At 45.8% G+C, this 12,867-nt stretch overlaps 1 protein-coding gene and 1 long non-coding RNA gene across 4 annotated transcripts; both read left to right on the plus strand.

The window, feature by feature from the left end:
• The first annotated feature begins 1,123 nt into the window (after positions 1 to 1,123).
• Positions 1,124 to 4,108, plus strand: LOC123479229 (uncharacterized). 3 transcript variants are annotated; one of them, XR_008425999.1, is made up of 3 exons: positions 1,124 to 1,147; positions 2,136 to 2,300; positions 3,867 to 4,108. It is a non-coding gene; the product is annotated as an uncharacterized lncRNA (long non-coding RNA). The 3 variants fall into 3 exon arrangements; XR_008425998.1 differs by lacking the exon at positions 1,124 to 1,147 and adding an exon at positions 1,603 to 1,643; XR_006654773.3 differs by lacking the exon at positions 1,124 to 1,147 and adding an exon at positions 1,889 to 1,977.
• Positions 4,109 to 10,011: 5,903 nt separating this feature from the next.
• Positions 10,012 to 12,578, plus strand: LOC112300019 (uncharacterized protein CXorf49 homolog). The gene is made up of 2 exons (XM_024555206.2): positions 10,012 to 11,238; positions 12,543 to 12,578. The coding sequence occupies exons 1-2, from the start codon at positions 10,012 to 10,014 to the stop codon at positions 12,576 to 12,578; spliced, it is 1,263 nt and encodes a 420-aa protein (XP_024410974.1).
• The last annotated feature ends 289 nt before the right edge of the window (positions 12,579 to 12,867 follow it).

Genomic DNA, 12,867 nt, shown 5'->3' on the forward strand with positions numbered 1-12,867 from the left:
CTATTCTGTACTTTACAACCCCATGACTACTCTGTAACTACCAATTTGCACTTCTTAGTCCCTTCACTTTTTTCCTTTTTCCCCCTTTATTTTTGATATTATTTATTCGGTCCTCTCTCTTTTCCTCTTCATGAATCTGGTTAAAGGCTTATGAATCTTGTTTATGTTTTCAAAGAAGAAGCTCTTGGTTTCATTGATCTTTTGTATTGTTTTTTAGACTCTATTTTGTTTATTTCCACTCTGATCTTTATTATTTCCTTCCTTCTGCTCACTTTGGGCTTTGTTTGTTGTTCTTTTTCTAGTTTCTTTAGATGTAAGTTTAGTTTGTTTATTTGAAAATTTCTTTGCTTCTTTTTTTAAAGTTAAGAATATTTTTATTTCCAAAATATGAAAATTTAAAAATATTTTGGAGATGAAATAGTGATTTATTTTTGCAAACCTGGTAACTCTAACCAACAGCAAGATTCCTTTTTTTCTTTTTAAAATATATTTTATTGATTATGTTATTACAGTTGTCACATTTCCCCTCATTCACTCCCCTCCATCCTGCACACCTCCTCCCTCCCACATTCCCCCCCTTTAGTTCATGTCCATGGGTCATACATATAAGTTCTTTGGCTTCTACATTTCCTGTACTACTCTTACCCTCCCCCTGTCTATTTTCTACCTACCATTTATGCTACTTATTCTTTGTACCTTTCCCCCCTTTCTCCCGCTCCCACTCCCCTATTGATAACCCTCCATGTGATCTCTATTTCTGTGGTTCTGTTCCTGTACTAGTTGTTTGCTTAGTTTGCTTTTGCTTTTGCTTTTGCTTTTGTTTTTGTTTTTGTTTTAGGTGTGGTTGTTAATAACTGTGAGTTTGCTGTCATTTTACTGTTCGTAGTTTTGATCTTCTTTTTCTTAGATAAGTCCCTTTAACATTTCATATAACAAGGGCTTGGTGATGATGAACTCCTTTAACTTGACCTTATCTGGGAAGCACTTTCTGTGCCCTTCCATTGTAAATGATAGCTTTGCTGGATAGAGTAATCTTGGATGCAAGCCCTTGCCTTTCATGACTTGGAATACTTCTTGCCAGTCCCTTCTTGCCTGTAAGGTCTCTTTTGAGAAATCAGCTGACAGTCTTATGGGAACTCCTTTGTAGGTAACTGTGTCCTTCTCTCTTGCTGCTTTTAAGATTCTCTCCTTCTGTTTAATCTTGGGTAATGTAACTATGATGTGTCTTGGTGTGTTGTCTTGGTGTGTGCTTCCTTGGGTCCAGCTTCTTTGGGACTCTGTGAGCTTCCTGGACTTCCTGGAAGTCTATTTCCTTTGTCAGAATGGGGAAGTTCTCCTTCATTATTTGTTCAAATAAGTTTTCAATTTCTTGCTCTTAGTCTTCTCCTTCCAGCACCCCTATGATTTGGAGGTTGGAACGTTTAAAGATGTCCCGGAGGTTCTTAAGCCTCTCTTCATTTTTTTGAATTCTTGTTTCTTCATTTTGTTCTGGTTGGATGTTTATTTCTTCCTTCTCTTCCAAACCATTGATTTGAGTCCCAGTTTCCTTCCCTTCACTGTTGGTTCCCTATATATCTTGCTATATTTCACTTTGCGTAGCCTTCACTTCTTCTTCTATTTTGTGACCATACTCAACCATTTCTGTGAGTAGCCTGATTATTGGCACTTTGAACTCTGCATCTGATAGGTTGGCTATCTCTTCATTGTTTAGTTCTGTTTTTGGAGCTTTGACCTGTTCTTTCATTTGGGCCATATTTTTTTTTGTCTCAGTGTGCTTGTTTACATAGTAAGGAGAAGAGCCTTAGGTATTTTCCATGGTGGGGCAACCCACGTCACTGGGTTGTGGCACTGTATATGGGGGAGGGGGAGGGGTCTGAGAGGGAACAGTGCCGCTTGCTCAGCTCTTTGCCAGTTTTCAGTCACTCCCTCCGCTACCCACAATCAAATTGGGCCCTTCTGGTGCTGCTTCCCGAGTGGGTGTGTTTGTGTACATTCTAGGACCCTGTGGGTCTCTCCCATGAACTCTCTTGGGAAGTTGGGAGTTTCTCTTGCTGCTGCCTCAACCCCCACAGGTGTTTTCTTTTTTTTAAAATTTTTATTGTTATTCAATTACAGTTGTATGCCTTTTCTCACAGGTGTTTTCAATCAGCGGTTTGTGGCTTTATTTCCCTGAGCTGGAACTCTGGGTTGCGAGGTATGTCACCCAGTCCACCAGCTGCTGCCTCGGGGGCCAGCTGCAGCTTTGCCCACCCTGCTTCACAATCCGCCACCTCACTGGGTCCACCAGCTGCCACCTTGCTGTGAGTCCTCTCTGCCCGGCTGCCCATCTCTGCCCCTCCTACTGGTCTGGATGAATGTTTCTTCTTTATCTCCTTGGTTGTTGGACTTCCATACAGTTCAGTTTTCTGTCAGTTCTGGTTGTTTTTTGTTTTTAAATTGTGGTTGTCCTTCTTTTGGTTGTGGGAGGAGGCATGGTGTGTCTACCTACACCTCCATCTTGGCCGGAAATCTCCCAACTACAAGATTCTTATTGCCATTTATGTTTTATTTTCTTTAGTGTGATGGGAAATATGTATGTTACTAGCAAAAGGTTCATATAGTCAGCAGATGGGAGTGGTGCCATTCTTTGTAAGAAATGGTAGTTGTAACAGTCAGAAGCAAAGTTATGGTTGAGAGAGGCCAGGGGTGGAAGATGGCTAAAGTTCATAGGCTTGGTGCCATTGTTTGCTTTTTGTGCCTTGCTGTTTCAGTAGTTGTAGAAGTACACATGTGGAAAGTGATATGTACAGTGCTTGTTGACAGTGACCCTATTTTTGTCATTGCACATTTATTTTATTTTATTTTTATTTTTCTTATAATCCCCTCCTCCTTTTTAATTTACTTTTTAATTTAACTTATGGGGATAATATTGGTTAATAAAATTATATAGGTTTCAGGTGTACAATTCCCTAATACATCATCTGTATATTGTATTATGGGTTCACCGCCCCAAGCCAAGTCTCCTTCCATCACATTTATGCCCTGTCCCTTTACCCAAGCACTAGAAAACTACCTCCCTCCAACCCCTTTTTGCTCTGGTCATCGCTGTACTGTTGTCTGTGTCTATGAGGGTTTTTTTTTTTTTTGCTTAATCCCTTCACCTTTTTCACCCAGTCCCCCAACCTTCCTCCCCCCTGACAGCTGTCAGTTTGTTCTCTATGAGTCTGTCTCTATTTTGTTCGTAAGTTTATTTTTTGAAGATATTTATTTATTTATTTTTAGACAGAGGGGAAGGGAGGGAGAAAGAGGGGGAAAGAAACGTTAGTTAATGTGTAGTTACCTCTAGTGCACCCCCCACTGGGGGACCTGGCCTCCAACCCAGACATGTGCCCTGAGTGGGAATCCAATCCATGACCCTTTGGTTCGCAGGCCGGTGCTCAGTCCACTGAGCCGCACCAGCCAGGGCTGTTGGCTAGTTTATTTTATTCATTATATTCCACATATGAGTGAGATCATATGGTATTGTCTTTCTCTGACTGACATATTTCACTGAGCATAGTGCTTACCAGGACCATCCATGCTGTCACAAAAGGTAAGATTTCCTTCTTGTTCTTTTATGGCCAAGTAACATTCCGTCGTGTAAATGTACCACAGCTTTTTTATCCACTCATCTACTCATGGGCACTTGGGCTACTTCCAAATCTTGGTGATTATAAATAACACTGCTATGAACATAGGGGTGCATATATTTGTAATAGAGAGTAAAAGAACATATAATATTTATATAATTTTATACCAACCAGAATTAAATGTACTAACTAATAAATTGACAAGCCTGTTGGAACAAAAAACAGGAACAAATTTTTTGCTGACAACTTCTATTTTAGTACTTTGCAGGGACCATCAGTTCCGGTTTCTATCTGGATGGAAGCTGACTGACTACAGGAATTCAGCTGATGCAGAGGATTCAATATGCTGAACTAGCAAGAACGATACCTACATGTCCCAACTTCCCTTTCCTCTCCTTGTAAAAGCCACCAGCTTGACTAACATGTTAAAATGATTTTTAGGACAAAAGTCTGCCATCTTCTCTGGTTGCTGGCACCTGAATAAAGTTCTTTCTTTTTCACTTGCACCTGTCTCATGAGTGTAGGCTTATGTTGCAGCAGGTAGCCAAACCTCCATTTGGTAACATATTCTTTCAAATTAGTGTTTCATGTTTCTTCAGATATATTCCCAGAAGTGGAATCACAGGGTCATAAAGTAGTATCATTTTTCATTTTTTGAGGCAACTCCATGTTTCCCACAGTGGCTGCACCAGTCTGCATTCCCACCAACAGTGCATGAGGGTCCCCTTTTCTCCACATCTTCGCCAGCACTTGTTTGTTAATTTATTGATGGTAGCCATTCTGACTGGTGTGAGGTAGTATCTCATTGTGGTTTTAATTTGCACTTCTCTGATGATTAGTAATATTGAGCATATTTTCATATGTCTATTTGCCATCTGTATGTCCTCTTTGCAGAAATGTCTATTCAGGTCCTTTGCCCATTTTTTAATTGTATTTTTTTTCAGTGTTCAGTTTTTATAGGTTCTTTTTAAAAGAACTTATGCTATTACAGTTGTCCCATTTCCCCCCTTTATTCCCCTCCGCCCTGCACACCTCCTCCCTCCCACATTCCCCCCCTTTAGTTCATGTCCATGGGTCATACATATAAGTTCTTTGGCTTCTACATTTCCTGTACTATTCTTACCCTCCCCCTGTCTATTTTCTACCTACCATTTATGCTACTTATTCTTTGTACCTTTCCCCCCTTTCACCCGCTCCCACTCCCCTATTGATAACCCTCCATGTGATCTCCATTTCTGTGGTTCTGTTCCTGTTCTAGTTGTTTGCTTAGTTTGCTTTTGCTTTTGCTTTTGTTTTTGTTTTAGGTGTGGTTGTTAATAACTGCGAGTTTGCTGTCATTTTACTGCTCGTAGTTTTGATCTTCTTTTTCTTAGATAAGTCCCTTTAACATTTCATATAACAAGGGCTTGGTGATGATGAACTCCTTTAATTTGACCTTGTCTGAGAAGCACTTTATCTTCCCTTCCATTCTAAATGAAAGCTTTGCTGGATAGAGCAATCTTGCATTGTAGGTCCTTGCCTTTCATGACTTGGAATACTTCTTGCCAGCCCCTTCTTGCCTGTAAGGTCTCTTTGGAGAAATCAGCTGACAGTCTTATGGGAACTCCTTTGTAGGTAACTGTGTCCTTTTGTCTTGCTGCTTGTAAGATTCTCTCCCTATCTTTAATCTTGGGTAATGTAATTATCATGTGCCTTGGTGTGTTCCTCCTTGGGTCCAGCTTCTTTGGGACTCTGAGCTTCCTGAACTTCCTAGAAGTCTATTTCCTTCACCAGTTTGGGGAAGTTCTCCTTCATTATTTGTTCAAATAAGTTTTCAAATTTTTGTTCTTCCTCTTCTTCTTCTGGTACCCCTGTAATTCAGATGTTGGAATGTTTCAAGATGTCCTGGAGGTTCCTAAGCCTCTCCTCATTTTTTTGAATTCTTGTTTCTTCATTCTTTTCTGGTTGGATGTTTCCTTCTTCCTTCTGGCCCACACCGTTGATTTCAGTTCCAGTTTCCTTCCCATCACTATTGGTTCCCTGTATATTTTCCTTTATTTCTCTTAGCATAGCCTTCATTTTTGCATCTAATTTGTGACCAAATTCAACCAATTCTGTGAGCTTCCTGATTACCAGTGTTTGAACTGTGCATTTGATAGGTTGGCTATCTCTTCATCACTTCGTTGTATTTTTTCTGGAGCTTTGAAGTGTTCTTTCATTTGGGCCATTTTTTTTTGTTTTGTTTTGGCGCAGCTGTTACGTAAAGGGGTGCAGACTTAGGTATTCACCAGGGCGGGTTAATTCTGGTCGCCTGGCTGCGATGCTCTAAGTGGGGGAGGGGCTGAGAGGGAGCAATGGCACTTGCTTCACTCTGCTGGTTTTCAGTCACTCCCTCTGCTACCCACAGCCAAATTGGGCCATTCTGGTGCTGATTCCTGAGTGGGTAGGTTTGGTACGTTCTAGGACCCTGTGGATCTCTCCCACGAACTCTCTTGTGAGGTTGGGAGTTTCTCTTGCTGCTGCCTCAACCCCCACAGGTGTTTTCAATCAGTGTTTTGAGGCTTTATTTCCCGGAGCTGGAACTCTAGGTTGCCAGGTGTGTCATCCGGCGCACCAGCTGCTGCCTCCTTGGCCAGCTGCAGCTTTGCCCACCCTGCTCCACAATCCGCCACCTCGCTGGGTCCGCCAGCCCCTGCCTTGCTGCGAGTCCTTTCTGCCCCGCTGCCCGTCTCTGCCGCTCCTACCAGCCTGGATGAATGTTTCTTCTTTAACTCCTTGGTTGTCGGACTTCCATACAGTTCGGTTTTCTGTCAGTTCTTGTTGTTTTTGTTTTTAAAATGTTGTTGTCCTTCTTTTGGTTGTGCGAGGAGGCACAGTGTGTCTACCTATGCCTCCATCATGGCTGGAAGTCAGATTTTTAAAATTTTATTGTTGTCCAATGGAGGGACACAAGTAAGTGCAGGAACTCCTTTTCCTGTAACTGGCTTTTCTTTGAAAGGTGCTATTCTAATTTTCTCCTCAATGGGCTCTTTAGGTTCTGTGATATTTTTAGAACTATCTGAATGCATTTGGTGGGAGAGCAGGAGGAGGTAAAGAGAGAAGATCTGGATAAGGGTGTTCAGAAAAGGAGTGGATAAAGGGGCGCGGGGGTGTGCTCAGAAAAGGTTTGAAGGTCATTGGTCTCACAAGCCTATAAAGTTCCAAGACAGTCTCTAATACTTTCTTATTTACTTCCTATATTGAGATATTTTTTAATTTCTTCCTTTGAAGCTTTGAGAGATCAATTAAAATATACTTCTCATATTTTCTCTTGTACGTGGAGCCTGTGTACGTATGGATTGTACATGAACCCTGCCAGAGTTCCAGTGGGAGGCTGACCTTCCTCGGGTTTGCTAGCTTTTGAAGCTCGATTTCCCATCTTTTCTTTTTCCTTTTCATTTCTTTGCTGAAGTCTGTGTGGTCAGATCAGTTTCTGAGGATTTTATGTAGCGGGTCAAAGTGTGCTGCTTGTGAGCTTAGCACACTTAGCACAAGGTGTCACCTTCAGTCTTTTCAGTTCTCTTATGTGTCTCGGTTTTCCCTGCTGTTGTCTAAAACTAAGATAGGCACTTGGAACACTGGATGACCACTCTTTATGTGTATTCCCTGAGTGATCCTTTCTTTAATTATAATGGCCTTCAGAGGGCTGCCTATGGGAGCACTTCATGTCATGGGAGAGACTCCCTGACACTTCCACCCGGTCCCCAGCCACCTGAGTATGCCCAGAGACTGGAAGGAGCAAGTGTCCCTTTTCTCTGGAGATGAACATATGATAAGATCAGTCTCCCATTGTTATAGGTATTGTTCAGATGCACAATTTTAATTTTCACACTGAATAAACAGGCAGCCAGCCCCTTCACTCTTTGTTCCTCACTGGCTTCTTTCCCTAGGAGCCACTTTTATCTCTCACTATAGGAGGGTCTAGCAGACTCCCCAAAATCAGAACCTACAACCAATTGAGAGGTCAGGAGGCCTCACGCGAACTACACCTGAAGGAGGGTGTGCAGCCGGAGGCACACAATGGGTCCAGGCTGGGACCAAATCCTAGGTCCAGATGAACTTTAGGTGGTCCTGGGAAGTTCACTGTGGATCCTGTTGTGCTACACCAAGTTAGTGGGGAAAAAACTGAATCTCTATGAATTTAGGAAAAGAATTGTTATTTGGGCCTATCTGAAGACTATAACCTGAAAGCAGAGATTCAAGAAACCTTGAAACAGTGCTTGAGGGGTGCTAATATAGGCAGAGCAGTAAGTGAAAAGTACATTTCAAAGATTAACAGTTTTACATCAAATGGAAAGAATGTATGGGAAAGATAGGATTGGGTCTAGAAACAATTAAGTTGTCTTGAAACTCTTCGATATGCATTTGATCTCGATATAGAAAGAACAAGCACTATTTTCTGCAACCCCAGGACCTTTAGTTTCAAAACTTTGTAGGTCATATACACGTGACTGTCCCCATGGTTTGCCACAGGAGGAATTTAGATAGGCTCATTATTCTTCCCTGATTACTGATTTAGTAATAGGAGCTTAAGTCCCCTTTCCTTTCCTCACAAGGTTGATTTAACATGTAAAAATCAATTTATACGACACAGTATAATACAAGAAGAAATGGCTTAAACCACATGATCACCTCAACAGGTGCAGAAAGAGTATTTGACAAAATCAAACAACATTTTCATGATGAAAACAAGAACAAATTGCCCTGGCCAGTGCGGCTCATTTGGTTGGAGCATCGTCCCATATATCAAAAAAGGCTGAGAAGGAATATCAAGGGTCAACCACACACTCATGGCATGGACGCAAGAATCAGAAACAGAATATGAGCAGACAGGATCCTACACGGGGTAGGAAGGAAAGAACATAATAACAATGACTGAACTGGATTCATCCCAGGAATACAAACTTGATCTAACTTCAGAAAATGAAGTAACAAAACATTCCACATGAACAGGTTGCAGGAGAGAATTCTGATCCTCGTATTCAGAAGAAAAAGTAAGTATAAGTATCCATTTATGATGTTCTTTTTACAATTTCATGTAAAAGTGGGTATTACTGAGGTATAATTTACACACAGGGCCTTCTGAGTCCTTATAAACGCGTATTGTCACGGAGCCACCACCACAACCAAAATATAGAACATTTTCTTCACCCCCAAATTCCCCCCTTCTCTCAACCCCCAGACCTCGACAACCACCAGTCTGCGTTCTGTCCCTACAGGCTGGCTTTCCCAGGAATGCCATATAATGGAATCATGCAGGATGTGGACTTTTGCATTTGGCTCCCTTCCCAGAAAGGGACACATACGGGACCTCTGGAGGTGCCATGTACCATTTCTTCCCCTGGGTAGTGTTACACGGCTTGATCACTTCACAATTATTCGCCAAATTGTAGGTTTGCTGGTAACCTCTCCCACCCTTGAAATGGTTAGGCTCTTTAATTGTTGCAAACCTGGTGTGTGAAAATTGATTTACAGTTTCAGTTCGTATCTTCAGGATCACTGATGGTGAGCATCTTTTGTGGTGTGCACGGGCCATCGGGGTTCCCTCTTCTGTGAATTGACTCAGAGTGGGTGCAGGACCGAGAGAGCAGGGTAAACCCCAGCGCATTCGCCAAAGTGGCCCGCCAATAAAATTCCCTGAGCAGCAAGCTATGGGCCGATTTGATCACCCATCATACTGGTAATTGAGTCGTGACAACGACCCTACAGTCCGTCCATTTGACAACATGTGCTCTCTGGCCCTTTAAGGAAAATGTAGGCTGATCCCCACCATTGACCGAGGGCTTCTGGTGCCCCTTTTCCCATTGGGTGGTAAGTCTTGTAGAATAAAGGCTGGCAGACCCTTTGCGTGCCTAAGAGCTTCTCCTCCATCCTGAGGTCCCACCCTCACAAGCCCTCTGCCCGCCACCACAAGGTGCACCCATCTCCCCACTTTGTGCATGGGAATCTGATGCTCAGTGTTGTGATTCTAGTTGGGAAGAAGGTGCCTGGCCAGAGGAGACGGGATAGAAATGATGGCAGGAGAACCTCAGGACCATAGACTGCACCTCCAGATTCACATTGGCTTCCAACTTCTGCTGTAGCGGGAGGCTTCCGGGCCAAACAGAGACCCTCACCCTATTGGCTAGGGCCTCGAGGGACGTTCATACAAGGGGCGTGCTGATTGGCAGCTGGTTTCGGACCAGTGAGTGGGCCGTAGCCTGGCAGGGAAGGCACTTAGAACACGCCCATTGTTGCGGAACAAGTGATGCGTTGCCTGTGGTGATGGAAACGCTGCTTCCTCAGAAGGCCCCTGTGGTCCTGCAGCCCACCAGCAGACTCCCACCAGGGCCACCTTCCCGGTGTAATTGTCTCGGCATACCCTGGACTTTCCGGACTTGGCAACATGAGCTGCACTGACGAGGACGAGGGATCTGTTTCAAGAGTGGGGTTAGACTCAGAGTGTGGGGAGAGGGTCGGCCCAGTAGGCCTTGCTTTGAGGTCACCGCAGAGCAGAGAGGGCGAGAGTGAGGGTGAGGGCGAGGGTAGGTTCCCAGAGCCCAAGGGCTTCGTGGGCGACCAACATATGAGGGAAGGGAGAGGGCTACAGCCTCAGGGCTGCAAAGGCCAACCAGAACCTCTGGCTGACTTTGAGGGGGCTACTCTGGCCTACGTTGGCAATAGTGCTGCTATGGCCACCCCACAGGGGTGGACTGACCAATATGTCCAGGGTTTCCACAGAAGCCCCTCCCCAAAGAGCTGCAAAAGACAAGTGTCTACCATTTGGTTGGACCCTGAGCCAGCTCCCACTGGTAGAGGTGCCAGGGCCCATGGCTGGGTGGGATCGCAGCTGGCTTCCGGCATCCCGTTCCATCTCAGGGAGCCTATGGCAGACCAGGCCTGGGAAAGCCCAAAAAAAGGTGTTAGGTGTAGGTCAAAAGCCAGTGTGCGTTGCCAGCCTCCCAATGAGGAAGGCCCAGATATTGACCCGGAGTCTGTCTCCAAGTCATCGGATGAGGTCAGTGAGATGCACCTGATGAGGTTGATCATTTCTCAGGAAGGAGGAGGCGAGGCCAAACCCACCAGCCCCAATGATACACCCAGTCACTCTAGAACCCACATTAGGGAGAAGCTCCTTCCCACACCAGGTTCTTGCCTGTCCTCTGCTCCACCACCACTCACTTTGGGTGTGGAAGGGCCAACTGTTGGAGATCCAGAAGTTTCCTCTAAGAAACCACAGAGAGTGACCTGGGGGAAGGCTGGGAGCAGGCCCAGCTACCTGCCCTTAGTTGCTGCGGCAGGTACCCTGCCCAAGGCCACTCCTAGATGGAAAGTGGCCCAGCAGAAGACATCCCAAGTGCAGGACTCAGAAGTTGCTCCTGGGAGATTGTTTCCTTCCTGGAGGCAGAGAGGCTCAATACCTCCTCTAGATTCAGCCACCATCCCTCTGATCTCTAATGTATCGCTGCCTGGGAGGGGCAGAAGACATGCCTTGGTCCATTTTGGAACCAAAGAGTCCATGCCCATCGGTGCTGGACAAAAGTCTGAGATGTGGAGGAGGTGGGTATCTAAGCCGGTGGTGGGAGAAGGAGAAGATAAGGAACCGAAGAGAGACGCATTCCCAGAGAGCCAAGTGAGTATGAGGCCTTGCTTATCCCTGGTTCCCACACTTCTGTCCACCCCTGCACATCTTTACCTATGTGTCCTTTGTCACTTGGGGGTTGTTATTGGGAGCCCTTGGTCATTAGAATGCCGGATCAGGGTGGTTTTAGTAGGACAAACCCTAAGACAGCACTGCTTGTGTGCTGGGCAACATACTCCACAACTGGCAAGTGTCTTAGCCTCATCCACCAGAGAGTGGCTGGGATGGCAGGGATGGCTGTGACAGGGGATTAGGATCAGGGACCCCTACAAAGTTTGGGATACAAGTGTTCAGTGTATGACCTATCAGCTGCCTGACTCCTACTTTGTAGGTGCTCCCCAGCCTTCCTTGCAGGTGGCCTGAGCTTTCTCTGCATCCCACTGTTCTCTCCAGCTCAGCTCTGCCTCCTGGCCATGGGCTGCCTGAGGGAGGATGTGCTGATGAGATCAGTCTCAGAACTGCCTTCCCTCTTCCCTGCCCCAGCCCAGCCCCTACACACACATAAGTGCACAGAAGCCCACCCTCACCCCCACACACATATCCTGAGTTGAAATTAATGGGAACTTTTTGTTTTAGTCTCTGACACAAGGGCAGAGACCACCGTTTCCTTGCGGGCATCGTGGAGCAAGAGGCATTGGCACTGTGAATAACACACACGCACAGGATCTGGCACATTTAGAGCCTTTGGCACTGAGCGAGGAAGTTCTGCCCAGTGGGCCTGCACCTTCCAGTGAGTCCTGTGGGTTTGCTGGGAGTGGAGGGGACAGAAGACGAGGAGGGAAACGTCTGGCTCTGGCTCTGGCTCTGGCTCTGGCTCTGCCATGGCCTCAGCCTTGTCCCTGCCTCCCTGCCTAGCCAGCCAGTTTCTCCCACAGGAAACAGGGTGTCAACAGGGCTGGACCCAAGTCACCTCATCTCTTGCGTGAGGTTACGTGCAGGGGTCATTCGTGGCAGTGTTGCAAACTGCAACTCCAGACATAGTGTCAGCAGAGCAGGGCCTTTTCTGATAATCCCGTTGGGCCACAGGATTGTCTCCCAGGGGTTGGTTATAACTGCAGCTCTGCAAGTGTCCAACCCAGAGCCACACACACTTTTGGGGACCACAGTCCTGGATGCGTTGCTCCTGGGACACAGGGCAGGGGGACCCAAAGAGAAGGGTGCTGGAGGTGCTGGGCAGAGCAGGGGCACCTTGCTGCCAGCAGAGGGTGTTGCTGCCTCACCTTAGACCCCCTGCTAAGCCCTTTTTTCCTCCCTGGGGGCTATGGAAGCTGGATTTTGTGTTCTTTCCCTCTCAGGAGACTGTGAACCTCCTGAAGAACCTGCAAGACTGAAAAGGCTGCAAAAACCACAGCAGAAGCAACCACCTGGAGCAGCCAGTTGTCCTCAGGTAATCTCTCCTCTGGCTCCTAGAAATTCAGGCCAAACTAGATGATGGGATCTGTGTCTGGGTTAAAGTGACCCATCCCCTACCCCAAACATCTACCTCACCACCACCACACCACGCCTCATGGAGGGTATGTGCCTCCTTTTCCACTGAGGAGCCCTAGCCTGTCTAATCTTCCCAGGTAGAGGGAGGAGGTGTCCAGGGGAGAGGAGGCCTGAGTATGCTAATCATTTCTC

The sequence above is a fragment of the Desmodus rotundus genome, chromosome X (genome assembly GCF_022682495.2).
Source record: "Desmodus rotundus isolate HL8 chromosome X, HLdesRot8A.1, whole genome shotgun sequence".
NCBI lineage: Eukaryota > Metazoa > Chordata > Mammalia > Chiroptera > Phyllostomidae > Desmodus > Desmodus rotundus.